Genomic DNA, 15,471 nt, shown 5'->3' with positions numbered 1-15,471 from the left:
ATGTTTTCAACAAATTGTTCTAATTTCATGGTTTGTTATTTCAGTAAGTTCGTTTAAGATGGTGCGGTGGGACTGACAAAAATGTAAGTGTATTATAATTTAATTATAATTTTTTCCTTTATAAAAAAAAAATTTCTAATCTGATTGAATGCATTATGGCTCCAAAACTTAAAACGAACATCATTTTTGACCCAATTTGGCGATTTTTCGGTCAATTTTAATGAAGAGTTTGCAAAATAATTGCGTTTTTCGATAAATAACTTTCAAAACACGCAGCCGAAATAATTACTTTTCTGTGATTTTTCAAATTTCTGCAAAAACTGGGTTTTTGGCATAAAAATGTGATTAAGCGCCCGAAAAAAGCAAAAAATAACACGCATTTTAATCCAATTCTATGATTTTTAAGTAATTTTTGACGATTTTTGTTCTAAATAATTGCGTTATTGATTGAATAAAAAACCTACTACAACAATTTTCCGATCTAATTTATTGATTGAACGAAATTTACAAAAATTGCCATTTTATTTCAATAAACGATCGAAAAACTCAAAAATTGTTTCATTTTTGAATAAATTTAAACTATTCGTTTTTGTGAAATTTAACTGAACATCTGCGCAAAAGTAAAATACATTACTTTTCGATCCTACTTATTGATTTTTTGGCAGATTTTCGAAAAATTTTGCAAAACAATTGCGTGTCTGGAAAACGAGGTAATAAAACACTTGAGCACACTTTACAATCGAGATATAACCATTCAATATAACCGCAAGCTCTCAAATGTGACGCTTTTTCAAGCTAACTGTTATATAACCACCTTATCTAACCGTTATCTATGTGCAGTTATATTGTGATTATAACTGTTATATAACCCCCTTATCTACGCGTGATTATGTTGTGGTTGGTTATACAACTGCCTTTACATCTCCTTCAATACTTTTATTTAAAGAGCAATTTTTCAAACTCAAATATTAAAAACTTGAAATTTTGCACCGAACTTGAAAAATCTTGTGTTCAACTCGTCGGGAAAACTGCCTAAATATTTTAGCAACGTTTCTTTGTACACCACTAAATTTTTATTATAATTATTCGAAACCGCTAATTATTCAGACAAGCTTATTGTGTGATTTACTACATACAGGCTGTAGTCTTTTAGACGAACCGATCGGTATCGTAAATATTTTCGGGTCACCCTTTAAAAACATCTCATTGTGAAGGTTGCTTATCTTAAACACCATTATTTGTTGTAAAACCTTTTGGTGTACAAAGAAAATGTTGCTACAATACCTACTAACTTCTCGGCTTACTTTGCACAATGTTCCGCAAAATAATCGAGTTTCTGGTTAATTATGTACTGTTGAAAAAAGAAAAAAAATAGACATTTTAACTCAGGTTAGTAACTTTTCGTTCTGCTTTAGCAGAATCTCGCTTAAGCCATCAATGAAAGCATAATTCTGGGATTTTTCGGCGTATTTTTGATTAAATTTTGCCAAAATGAACATTCTTTCCATTACTATTACAAAATTCTAAAAAAAACAGCATTTTGAAGCGTTTTAATGCTCGAAAAAGGCACAAATAACACAATTTTCGTCCCAATTTGACAATTTTTCAAAGAATTTTCCCAAAAACTGCAAAAAATTGGTGCAACTGTGGTGTAGAATATGTTGTATTAGCGTCATTTTATTTTTTCACCTACTGATAAAATTTAATTTTGGGTTGCATTTCGCATTTTATTTGACAAACCAATAATTCCGTTATTTCCAATTGAAAAAAAAATAATAATAAGGGTCACGTGACACCTACCTGTCTGGGGGAAATACAGGATCGGGATTTTCGGGGCTTTCTGATCGTTTCGTTTCGTTACATATCATATATTTAAACGGCTATCCTATAACATAACCATAAAATAGTGTTAACATGGAATGACAAACCTCACACTTATCTAACTTATGTATTCTTAATAATGGCATCATACGCTTGAAAAACAAACGGTGCCACTTCCACCGACCTCGACTTGAGACTCAACGTTGCATGATTAACTCCTGGTTGTAATTTCAGTTCCAACAAAACCCAAATATTATTCGTCAATTTCAACGATTGATACAACATGTCTTGACCTTCGACGTTACGTTTCGCAATCGTAAAAATATTATTATGTGTCATTTTCGCCGAAATCGCATCCGAGTTACCTTTGAGATCGTTCAACGTATATTGCACCTCATTGGCCGAGGGAATATCGCGCCAAGTGGTCAAAAACACGCGCTTATCCAACGTACCATCTTCAATAAAAAGCACCTGAATCGGTATCTGACACGCGTAATAAAAAACATCGACGTTATTTTTAATCGCAACTTGGAGCGTTGTTAACGGTTCCATGCGTTGGACGGGTCCGTTCGTATTCAAGGGTAGGTTGTATTCGAGCGTTTGCCCCGGCTGGAGGGTGCCCATGTTCATGGGGGCTGCGGGCGCAACCCCAAAACTATTCTTATTGAATTGAATGGCAAAACCACTCATTGCTTGCATCGCTTTGTTGGTGCAACTCAAATCCATGGTGATTTGACCGGCACGTCGCGAAAATGTGCCCATTATTTCCAAGCCTTTGCCCTTATCGGCTGGTAACCAGCATGTTTTGGGGGGTGTGTACATGGTGGGGGCGGAGCTTAAGCCGAAAATGTCGCCCAATAGGCCGGTGGTTGATGGGGCGACGCCCAAATCGGAGGGACCACCTCCTAGCTGGAGAATGCAAAATGAGCGGACCGCAGACTAAACAACTAAACTACGGAGGACTATGGGTTAGGAGGCGAAACGAGATACAAAATTGACCAAAAGAAAAATAATACGGCAGAGTAAAGTTGAGTGTTATTTTCGGTGTCAAATCGTTTGAAATTAATTTAAATTCAACCAAAAATTTACTAAATTTTCACGAAAAAATTGCGCTTCGTTCCATGTATTTCAAGACGTTGCGAGTTTTATCTTGTTTGCAATAAAGTGTTTTATTAGCAAGTAGGTACAGTCATGATCATAAAAAATAACACTCATATAAACTGGCAAGGAATTCAAACTGCAACAATAATTTTTTTGGGTCATAAACCCAAGCATTTTTTCGAAGGTTTCATCGGCTTGAAAGCTTCATGATTTCGTGTTTTACCTTTGTAACGATAATGATAATTATTTTAATGGCGTGAATTAATAAATGTGATTATTAATTGACTGAAAATGATTAAGACTGTATTAGCTAGTAAATTTGATGAGGAATTTTCGTTTTAAATAAAGTATAAGGTTTCTTATTATATATTTTTTTATATATTATATATATTATTTTATTATATATTATATATTTTTTTTAATTTCAAACAGAACAACGTAATTATTTTTTATCATCAGTTATCACTGCTTAGACCTGATACCCAGCATGTATCAAAATATGTTCAACAAAATATATCATTTGAATAATATAATAATAATAAGTGATACGTATAACCTATAATACACAATGAATTAAGTTTATTGTATTTTTACTTTTTACCAAAAAAAATTAAGCATATTCATGAGATAATTTCAATATTTCAAATAATATTATTAGTTTTTACACAAATTAAACATTTAATAATTTCATTTACCTTTGAATACTAATATCCACGTCTTTTATTGCATCCCAAAAGTTTATTGCAATTAAAAAAAATAATAAAATAAAAAAATAAAAAAAAACAAAAAAGATAAATAAAAAAAATAAATAAACTTCGCAAACACCCTGTATTGCTGTGATTTGAGGTCAGCCCATTGTTACTCGGACCGGTTTATAAGGGTGACATCCATTATGATCGCGACTGTACATTAATTTCTCATTGCTCAATGGGAAAAAAATTAGTTAGCAAAACCCACACAACGGAAATCTTCATTTTTATCAAAGTTTTTTACTTTGTGTACTACCTTATTGGCAAATATTTGAAAAAACATTATTATTATTATTATTGATATTGTATTATTATTATATTATTAAACATTAAGTAATCTTTTCTTTTACAATTACTTTCTATTATTATTAATATTATATTATATTAAATTGAAATCACCTTTTTTTAAATATACAGGGTGACTCATTTATAAGGGTAAGCTCGATTACACCTACTCCGTCAATGATATCGAAACGAGTTAAAAGGCACTGCACATGGGAGGCGAAAGTGCAGATTTTAAAATTATTTTGCCTTACACAGGGTGTACCATTTTTATAATGCAACCTATAACATAGTTTTTTTAAATGATACCCTCTGTGTATTTATACACATTTAAATTTGCACTTTTTAGGCTTTACAAATCGGTTTAGTTTTTGCAATTTTCTTTAACCATTCAGAAGTTATCTAATTTTTTCTACAATTTAGTATTATTAAAAAATCGCAGTGCGCTTGGTTTTCAGGATATGACGTTGGGACTTTGTCTGTGTGTAAACAACTGTCTAGAGTATTTTTCTTCGTAACATTTTTCTTGTATCTGTAACTGTATTCCCAGCGTTTTGAAAAATATATGTTTAAATATAGTTTATGATACAATTTTTGCATTATTTTTTACTCATACTATTGAGAATTTAAAGCTCCATCTGCCGTTATTAAATATAGTCATTTTAAAAAAATTATTATTAGTCGTTTCGTATCCTAACTTATAGTAAACCGTACCCAAAACTTACCAAAACATCTAGTCCTCCCCCCAACAAATCAACATTACTTGTAGGGGGCGCTGCAGGTTGTGGCTGCGCAACAGTGCTGCCAATATCCATCGATAACAAATCACCAATTAGTGATTCTTGATTTGGTATAACTGTAGCTTCTTGAGCGTTGGTATTTTCGGCAGAGCCTTGTCTTGCTGGAAGTGTTTTGCGAATACCGGCGCTTCGCCCCTCAACGAATGCGGTTGGTGGTTTATGGTAGACACTTGCAAGTGATGAAATATGACAAATAAGTTCGTCGAGTAATGTGGGTTCAAGTAAATCGGTCTCTTCAGAGATTAGAGGTTTATCGGCTAAAACCACTTCTTTAGCGGCTGCTGGATCAGTACTTAATAATCTCCAATAAATAAAACCACGGTCTCGCAAGTCAGGATTGTCGGAATCTTGTGTTGCGAGACTTAGTACGTGTTGGACGAGGGCTTGGGTGTGAGCTGGACGTTTGAGGAAGAGTTTGACGACTGCTGTGAGGAGTTGGAGCTGGACTTGGGCGTTTTCGTCGGCGAAGCCTTCGAGGAATGAGTCGAGGAGTTCGTCGGCGTTGTCAATACGCTCGGCGTATTCACCTGAAATTATTGGAAAAGTCCGTTTTTAATTAAAAAATCCGTTTTTAATTTAATTTAATTCATTTTGTGGCTTATGCACATTTCTGATGATGCACTGTTCTGTTGAAAAGTATCTTTTTTAGCGAAAAATAAGCTGAAAAACCACAAAACTACTTCGAAAATTATATAAGCACAATTATTTTAAGAAATCTAGTCACAAATTCAAGCTAAAAAACACTTAAATTGTGTTAATTTTGCATTTTTCTTACGCTGAAGCATTTTGAGTTACGGACTAAAATTGACCTCTTTGAGAGGTTTTATAGTCAGGAACGCAAACTTTTTAGACCATTTCGTGACAAAAAAAAGCACAAAATCATCCGGGTTCGGTAAAAAATGATGTAGTTTTTGTCAATTAACTTTTGATTAAACTTTTTTTTAAATAGAAACTATGATTTTAAATATAATTATAGGATTTCTAAATTAGATAAAAAAAATTTCATTGTCGAGCGTTAGAATATGCAATCAAATTGGCTAAATTTCGTCAAAAAAAAGTTGAACAAATACTAACTTATACCAGAATTGGTGTTACTTTTGCCTTTGTCCGGTGTTTTTTGAGACAGAAACACATTTTTTCGACAAAAAAGCTAAATAAAATCAAAGTGACTGTTTTTGCTTTTTTTGAGCATTTTTTTAGCTTCTAAAGCCAGAAACATAATTATTTCCGGATATTTCAGCAAAAATAAGCCGAAAAATCATCAAACACTGACCTTTTTTAAACGTTTGAGCATATTTCTGATCGAAAAACTATGTTGCTTGAAAAAAATCTCTAAATGAGACCAAAAATTATTTTACTTTGCCTTTTTGACGAGTTTTTCATTTAATCATTTTACCTAAAATGAGTAAAAAAAGCAGTATATTAAAACGAAAATGATGTTATTTTTGCCTTTTTCTTGCATTTCCTGTTCACACCCAAAAAAGCAATTTTTGCAATAAAATAAACTAAAAATCACCAAATTTAATATAAAGAAAAACACAACGTATTCTTATCATTTTCGAGCGATTACGCAAATTTTTGAACTAAAACATCTCTTTTTTGCGCAATATTTCTGAATTATTTTTCGCCACATTGCCAAACGCGCGATAATTTCGTCAAAAATAAGCATTTTTTGAGATAAAAACTAATTTTTTCGGCAAATTAAGTGGCATTACCTTTACATTTTTTGAGCATTTCACAGCTAGAAACACAATTAATTTCAAAGATATTTTGCCAAAAATGGGCTCTAATAAAAAAAAACACTAAATTACTTTGAAGATCATGTTTTTTTGAAAATTGAGCATGCTTTTGGCCTAAAAACTTTGTTATTTAGCAAAAAATCTCAAAAATATTCTTATTTTTGTCCCTTTTTTTTTGGCAATTTTCAGTCAGAATAAGCCAAAAAAATGTCCAAATCATACAAATTAGTTTGAAAATGGTTTAATTTTTGTCATTTGCAATTGGATCTGTTTTTGAATTAAAAAAAAAACTGATGAATTTCGAACGTTTTATAACATTTTTCAGACAAAATCCACAATTTTGTCAAAAATGAGTATTTAAGCACTATTCTGGACTAAATCTCACTTTTTGCAAAATCTCGGCCATTTTTAAACACTCTAATACATTTTTTTGGAGAAATTTTCCTCATAAATTAACAAATAAACCACCTAATTAGTTTTAAAATGATTATCTTTGAGCATTTTTTAAACTAAAAACTGTTATTTTGGATTAAAAATCTAAATTGAAAAAAAAAAGAAATATTGTATTAACTATTATAAGTTACTAAATTCAAAATAATTGTAGATTTATTTTCAAAGAAAATATGATTACATTTCTCTTGAAATTAAAGAAATTGGTTAAAACTTGATTATAATTTTAAATGTTAGTAAAATTAAATAAAAACAATTTTTATTACTTCAGTAATTAATTGTTACTTTTAATTTTGTATTATTATTAGAATTATTATTATCCTTTACATTTTTTCAATGGTATTCAGAATACATGTCTACTTTTCTCTTAATATTACTTAAAAATTATATTATTTTCTTATATTAATATTGTACTTTTCTTTTTTTTTTCTTTTTGCATTTATTTCTTGTTTTAGTTATTGTGGTTTATATTTAAAAAATTATGTTTTGTTTTGAGAGAGGTTAAAAAAATGGTGTTAGCTAGACTTCGCCTCCTCACATCTTCTTTAATAAAGGCTTTTATTATTATTAACTTTTTCTAGATTTTTAATGCATTGTTTTCGCAAAATTTCCTCAAAAAATAAGTTAATAAACTACAAAACAATGTCTAAAATAATACTTTTTGGTCTTTTCGCTAAATTGTCGACAAAAATCACCAAATTATCTCAAAAATTTGCCTTTTTTCAAGCAACCAGAAACCTAAAAAAATATTTAATTTTTAACCATTCTGTTACAAACCAACAAAACCGATAAGATTTTACACTTTTTGTAAATGTGTGAGTCAAAATGAGACTGTTAGTGCAATTCGATTCTAATTCTGAACAAGTATTACCGAAATGTCGATAATACAGGCACCAACTTACCAATGATCCAAACCATGCTCGCCCTCGCCTCCGGCTCGTCCAAAGTGTCCAAATTCTCGCAAAGCGTGCTAATAATACTCTCGTACTTGTTCGGATACTTCCGGAAAATATCCTTAATCACAACAATAGCCTCCTGCACCACGTAATTAACCTTAGTCTGAATCAGATCCAAAAGTGTCGACACACAACGTTCGGCAGATGGCTCCACTTTAATAGCACATCGTCCAATCGCTCTCACAGCCTTCCGAACAAAATCAACATCAACTTCAGTCGCATACTCCTTTAGCTCGCTCAAAACTTGCGCGATATTTGCCTGCGACGCTAAACGTATCATAATATCCAACTTCTCCAATTTCACATAAATCGGGTCGTTGTATTTGACGAAAAACACCTTCATTTCGTGCTTGAGAATATCGGGTTTTTTCTGAACGATTAGGTTAATGTTACGGAGTGCGACGTATTGTACTTCGGGTTCGGATGATAGGAGGGTTACTAAAGGTGGTGCAAGTTTTTTACTCAAAGTGGCGCAAAATTCCGTATCTCCAGCTAGGATTTCCATCATTTTCATTAGAACTTTAACGGCTGAGAGGACAACGGCGGCGTTTGCGTGCGCTAAACGGGGGGTTATACGTTCGCAAATGCTTTGGGCTTCGCGTTCGTCTTTCGGGTTGTAGTTGGAAAGAGAGTCGAGGATAAAGACTTGGCCCCATTCGGTGCATTCGTTCAAAGCGGTCAAAAGTTTATTTATTGTGGCATGGTTGAGCTCTGGAATAAAAATTAAATTAAACAATTAGGGGCGCAGTTGTTTTTCTTTAATTAAATTTAAATTGATTATCTGGGAAAAAATGCAGAAATGTTGATTCTTAAGGCTGTTGTTCGCCTATTCCCCTTTTCATAAATGTGAAATTTAAAAATATTTGTTGTTGCATATGCAATTTTTTCTCAATTTGTATTAAAATTTATTAAAAAAAGGAAGAATAAATATTTTTTTTATCACAAAGACAATTATTTCAACATACTAGGTGTAAAATTAAGTTAAGATATACTTGATAGAAAAAAGCAATCCAAAAAGGTGACAAAAGGTAATAATGTAAAGTTTAGCTTCCAATTTGTTCCAAAATTTTTCTTCTTGAAGCCAACTGTGGTTTTCATGTGGCAAAATTTAACTAGAATTGGCTTTATTTTTGCTTTTCAATAAAATGCTGAAACGTAAATAAGCGAAAAAATCAATTAAAATACGTCGAAATTTGTGTTACTTTAGCTTTTTTGTGCACTTTAGAAGTTTTTCGCAAAAAAATCACATTTTTTCGAGACATTATGCTAAACTAAGCTAAAAAGTCACTAAATTAACAATAAAATTAGTTTTTATTTGCATTTTTTTTGGTGTTTTAGCACTTTTTTCCACATTAAAACGCAATTATTTTGTAGACTTTTGCTAAGAATAAGTTATTAAAGTAGTTATTAAAGTTCTAAAAAAAAAAATTAACTAGTTAAAGCTTACATTTTTTGTGAGATTATGCTAAATCAAGCCGAAAAGTCACAAAATAAACAAAAAAAATACGTTAAATTTGCGTTTTTTGGGCGCTTTAGCACTTTTTACACCTTGGAATGAAATTATTTTACGGATAATTAAGAAAAAAATAATAAAACGAGTGAAAATTGATATAATTAATACTTGTTATTGCAAGCGTTTAAAAAAATCAACCAAAAAACTAAGCTTTTTTTCAGTACATGATTCTAAATTAAGCCGAAAATTCTACAAATTAACAGTAAAGTTCTGTTACATTTGCTTTTTTTGAGTGTATTTTTCGCAATGAGATGCAAATTTGCAAAATTTCGTCAAAAATAACTCACAAAACATTAAAGTTTTTTTTAAAATTAAAATAATTTTTGAGTATTTCCTAGGTTTTGATCGTTTTTCAGTTAAAAACTCACTTTTTTGAGAAAATTATGCAATATGAAGCCGAAACAGTTCCAAATTAATACAAAAAATTATTAAAGTAGGTCGCAATTGATAAAATTTTCTATGTTTTAATCCTTTTTGAGTTAAAAACTCACTTTCTTTGAGAAAATTATGAAAAAGCTCCAAATTAGCAGAACAACTAGTTCATATTTATTAACTTTGTTTACTGAGACGCAATTACTTTACAAAATTCCGTGAAAAAATAAGCCAAAAAATTACCAAAGTATTATTGTGGCATGGTTGAGTTCTGGAATAAAAATTAAATTAAACAATTAGGGGCGCAGTTGTTTTTCTTTAATTAAATTGATTATCTGGGAAAAAATGCAGAAATGTTGATTCTTAAGGCTGTTGTTCGCTTATTCCCCTTTTCATAAATGTGAAATTTAAAAATATTTGTTGTTGCATATGCAATTTTTTCTCAATTTGTATTAAAATTTATTAAAAAAAGGAAGAATAAATATTTTTTTTATCACAAAGACAATTATTTCAACATACTAGGTGTAAAATTAAGTTAAGATATACTTGATAGAAAAAAGCAATCCAAAAAGGTGACAAAAGGTAATAATGTAAAGTTTAGCATCCAATTTGTTCCAAAATTTTTCTTCTTGAAGCCAACTGTGGTTTTCATGTGGCAAAATTTAACTAGAATTGGCTTTATTTTTGCTTTTCAATAAAATGCTGAAACGTAAATAAGCGAAAAAATCAATTAAAATAAGTCGAAATTTGTGTTACTTTTGCTTTTTTGTGCACTTTAGAAGTTTTTGGCAAAAAAATCACATTTTTTCGAGACATTATGCTAAATTAAGCTAAAAAGTCACTAAATTAACAGTAAAATTAGTTTTTATTTGCATTTTTTTTTGGTGTTTTAGCACTTTTTTCCACATTAAAACGCAATTATTTTGTAGACTTTTGCTAAGAATAAATTATTAAAGTTCTAAAAAAAAATTAACTAGTTAAAGCTTACATTTTTTGTGAGATTATGCTAAATCAAGCCGAAAAGTCACAAAATAAACAAAAAAAAAACGTTAAATTTGCGTTTTTTGGGCGCTTTAGCACTTTTTACACCTTGGAATGAAATTATTTTACGGATAAATAAGAAAAAAACAATAAAACGAGTGAAAATTGATATAATTAATACTTGTTATTGCAAGCGTTTAAAAAATCAACCAAAAAACTAAGCTTTTTTTCAGTACATGATTCTAAATTAAGCCGAAAATTCTACAAATTAACAGTAAAGTTCTGTTACATTTGCTTTTTTTGAGTGGTTTAGTGTATTTTTCGCAATGAGATGCAATTATTTTGCAAAATTTCGTCAAAAATAACCCAAAAAACAAAGTATTTTTTTTAAATTAAAATAATTTTTGAGAATATCCTGGGTTTTAATCGTTTTTCAGTTAAAAACTCACTTTCGTTCAGATAATTATGTAATATGAAGCCGAAACAGCTCCAAATTAATACAAAAAAATAACTTTTCTTTACTTTTTTTTACTGGAATCAATTATTTTATAAAATTCCGGAAAAAATAAGCCAAAAAATTGCTTTTTTTGAGTGGTTTTGTACTTTTTTCGCACTAAGATGCAATTATTTTGCAAAATTTCGTCAAAAATAAGCCAAAAAATTATTAAAGTAGGTCGCAATTGGTAAAATTTTCTATGTTTTAATCCTTTTTGAGTTAAAAACTCACTTTCTTTGAGAAAATTATGAAAAAGCTCCAAATTAGCAGAACAATTAGTTCATATTTATTTCCTTTGTTTACTGAGACAATTTTAAACTAAAAGGTTGTATTTTCTCGTGAGATAATGGAAAATCAAATCAAAAACTCACCAAATAAAAAAAATTACGTTACATTGGCTTTTTTTGGGCGTTTCAGTCTTTTTTCACTCTGAAGCTCAATTATTTTGAAAAATTAGGTCAAAAATAAGCCAAAAAATCGGGTATTTTGAGTACTTTATATGAGATATTAAGCTAAATCAAGGCGGAAAATCACAAAACTAAGACCAATTTTACATTTATATTTGCTATATCCGAGTGTTTTAGCACTTTTTCACGCCAAAACGCAATTCTTTAGCAAAATTTCGTCAAAAAAAGTGAAAAAAACATTGAATCAAATCGAAATTGGTATAATTTTTTCTTGTTTCGATCGTTTTTAAAACAAAAACTAATCTTTTTTCGAAAGATTATAGTAAGTCCAATCAAAAAGTCACCAAATTAACATAAAAATTACTTGATACTTGTTTTTTTTTTTTTCATAATGAAACGCCATTACTTTACAAAATTTCGTCAAAAAAAAAAAAATTAAATTATTAAAACCGGTCGCAATTGGTACAATTAGTGCTTAAACGTTTTTAAACTAGAAGCTCAATTTTTTTCAAAATTTACAGTAAATCAAGCAAAAAAGCCATCACATTAGCCCTAAAATTATTTTTTATTTGCTTTCAAGTGTTTTAGTAATTTTTTACAATGAAAAGCAGTTAAAACTTCGTCAAAAATCATCAGAATAGGTAGAAATTGGTACAATTTTTGCGTGTTTTGAACATTTTGAGTTAAAAACTTACCTTTTTTCTCAATACTACTCAAAATTCCGTCAAAAAAATCATGAGAGTAGATCGGAATTGGTAAAGTTTTTGCGTATTTCGAACATTTTTAAGTTAAAAACTTAACTTTTTTTCGCAATACTATGCTAAACCAAACCTAAGTCACAAAATTAACAACTCAAGTTTTTTATATCTGATTTTTTCGGACGTTTTAGCACGTTTTTTTTACACAAAATCGCACTTATTTTCCAAAATTCCATAAAAAAAACATGAGAGTAGGTGGAAATTGGTAAAGTTTTTGCACATTTCGAACGTTTTTAAGTTAAAAACTTAACTTTTTTCGCGAAATTAAAAAGGGCACATTGAGTGTGTTTAAAGTAAAGTTTTACCCTTTTTGCACCTACCGACAAGGGGCTGTCCCGTGGGGCTGCTCTCGTTAATTTCGGACAAGGCCGCCACCGCATTGGCCACCACCATGGGGTTGGAGTCACTCAGCAACTCCTTCAACTGCTCCAAAAACCCCTGGTCTTCCACAAGCCCTACAATTTCGTTATTACTCCCTTCGTTGTTATTGTTCCCACTTAACCACCACCTGACGAGATGTCGTACAGTTTGGCCACACACACGGCTGCCGTTTTGCGAACGTAGGGGTCCTCGTCCTTGAGACACTTCCTCAGCGGCTCGCACAAGTACTCGGTGATCTTATCGACGCGGATGCAGCCCATCGTGCGCACGGCCAACGCCCGGATCAGCGGATTGGGGTCCTCGCAGTCCTTGACAAGCCAAAGAAAAAAAAAAGATTGCAATTTTGCGTCACCGTTTTGTGATCGTTGCGAAAAAACGGAACTACGAGAAGTAGAACGGAATTTACCTTGACTAGCTGAGATGCAGGCAAATCCTTGCAGTAAAAATACAATTGAGAGAGTGTTGCGATATAAGCAAACTCGTCAAAGACAGCGCTAGGGCTCTGTACATACCTTCACAAACGTGTTCACGGCCATTATGGCCATATCCGGCTGCGACTTCGCGTAGTTCATCAGATACAAGTAGACGAGCTTTTTCAGCTCGAGGTTATCGGTTTGCATGCAATTGACCACGTCGGGGAAGAGCGCCGAGACGTCTTTGCCCACGGTCATGGAGGCGATGACCTGGACATAACCTCACATTTGACGAAACTAAACACGAAATTCCACCGGTTTTACCTTCTTGACGGCTTCCTTCTTCTTCTCCTTCTTGTCATTGTTCAATTCGGACTTCAATTCGAAGATTTCGCCTTTTTTGGTCGTTGTAAAGTACTTGGAATCCGTCATTTTGACAGCTCCTAAAAACAATCGATAATCGCAACACTTGCCCCATTTTACACCAGAAAAATGATAAAAAACGCCGATAATTGATTGTAAGACAATTCAAACATGCAAAGTAACACCCAAACGGGGGTTTTACCTGAAAACAGCCCGGCTTTGTGAGAAAAAGGGGCGGTTTAGCTGCAAACGCCCACTTGACACAAAACAACGTCACCAAAACTGGGGATTTTCATTTTCCAGTTCGTCGCGTTAACCTACTTTTAAATTAAATTAATAATTAATTAAAATAGACGGTTAATAAGTAAATAATATTACGGTTAAAGAATAATTATTGTTTTTATCGTCGTTTGTGTTGATTAAAAGTAATGTAAAGGCTGTCCAGTATCAAAAAAACTGCCCTTGGGGGATCTACAAGTCCGTTCTCCAATGGAATTTATATATTTTGGTTTGAAACTTTGCTAAATTGTCAAAAAATGCTTGTTTTTGAGGGTGTTCTACTCTTGATTATTTTTTTATTATTTGTATTATTTTTTTTAAATGAGCAATGGGGTGTAACTGTTCTAGGAATGAAAAAAAAACCATTATTTATAGAGCTACGAAAGCATTATTCAATAAACTACCCACCAACCATATTCATATTTAACACAGCAATAAACATATTTAAAAAAAAATGTTTTACTTTTGTGCAAAATTCTTGAATAATAATGTCAATATGTTACATAGGTTAAATGTGTTTTATGTTAATTTTTAATGTTTAATTTTTTAACCATGTAAGGTTCCGTGACATTAAACATTTTTTTAAACTTTTTATTATTATAAGCTATTGCTAAAAATCTTATCAAATTAAAATAGAAAACTTTAAAAAAATTTAAATTTTTGTTTGATTGTTTTTAGAAGCCGTCTTTTTTAGAATAATTTTTTACACGATACGTAATTTCAGTAATTTTTTGAACAGTTTTAAAATATTCAGGTGCATGAGTTTTTGCTGTAATGTTAATACAAATTTTCCTTTTAGGACGATGACGTTTTTATTACTGTTTTTATCAAGTTTTTCTAAAAATTTTTGCATATAAATCGATATTTAATTCTAGATTTTTTATTTTACATTGCACAACCACTTAACTGTCCGTTGTAAGAAATCATATGATATTATATGATAATAAGGTAATTAGACAATACTTTTCGTCTTCGTCCGCTAAACAGAAAGTCAGTTATAGAGAGTTTTTTTACATTATTTTCCAATGCTTTTGTTACGTTCCTAAAAAATTGTCCGCTGTAAAGAGATGTCCGTTATCCAAAAGTGTCCATTAAGAGAGGTTTCACTGTTATTTAGGTACTTAAAAAAATAATATTTACGTTTGGGTCAGAATATAAAATTTTAAATTTACAAGAACAAAATCAAACATCACAATAACTGTTTACTATTCCTTTCATACTCAGAGTTTTTAATTCCAAGTTCTTTACATCTAGAGGCACATTTACATATGGGCATAGACATGGGCTAAACGGGCTATAGCCCAGGACAGCAAAAATATCTTACATTTTAAATGAAAAGTTAAATTCTCAATTGTTTATTTAATGAGTTTTAAGCCGTTTTTAGTAGTTTTAATAATAGTAGAAAAAGTCTAAGTAGTACATATTACAGAAAAATGTCTTTGAAAAAAGTCAGCGACGACGAAACATTATATAAAAAGTGTAAACTTAACACAAGTTTTAAATAATTTTTTTCCCAAAATTTTTGTGAAAATTTTAGTACCTCAATTGTTCTTAGTCTGTTAAGAGCACAAAGCTCAACATTTGTGCATTTTTTCCAATAAATTGATGAT

The 15,471-nt window shown here is 30.9% G+C and overlaps 1 protein-coding gene across 5 annotated transcripts; it reads right to left on the bottom strand.

The window, feature by feature from the left end:
* Nucleotides 1-1,847: 1,847 nt before the first annotated feature.
* AP-1-2beta (Adaptor Protein complex 1/2, beta subunit) lies at nucleotides 1,848-13,915 on the bottom strand. 5 transcript variants are annotated; one of them, XM_064358542.1, is made up of 10 exons: nucleotides 13,785-13,902; nucleotides 13,544-13,662; nucleotides 13,319-13,489; nucleotides 13,213-13,239; nucleotides 12,928-13,114; nucleotides 12,746-12,880; nucleotides 7,845-8,609; nucleotides 4,679-5,280; nucleotides 1,934-2,730; nucleotides 1,848-1,885 (listed from the first exon to the last, which is right to left on the bottom strand). In XM_064358542.1, the coding sequence occupies exons 2-9, from the start codon at nucleotides 13,649-13,651 to the stop codon at nucleotides 1,945-1,947; spliced, it is 2,781 nt and encodes a 926-aa protein (XP_064214612.1). In that variant the 5' UTR covers nucleotides 13,652-13,662; nucleotides 13,785-13,902; the 3' UTR covers nucleotides 1,848-1,885; nucleotides 1,934-1,944. The 5 variants fall into 5 exon arrangements, with proteins under 5 accessions (XP_064214612.1, XP_064214611.1, XP_064214613.1 ...); XM_064358541.1 differs by having other exon boundaries at nucleotides 1,848-2,730; nucleotides 13,785-13,915; XM_064358543.1 differs by having other exon boundaries at nucleotides 1,848-2,730; nucleotides 12,934-13,114.
* Nucleotides 13,916-15,471: the final 1,556 nt, after the last annotated feature.

The sequence above is a fragment of the Tribolium castaneum genome, chromosome 8, assembly GCF_031307605.1.
Source record: "Tribolium castaneum strain GA2 chromosome 8, icTriCast1.1, whole genome shotgun sequence".
NCBI classification, from domain to species: domain Eukaryota; kingdom Metazoa; phylum Arthropoda; class Insecta; order Coleoptera; family Tenebrionidae; genus Tribolium; species Tribolium castaneum.
This window is presented reverse-complemented; position numbering and strand designations above follow the sequence as displayed.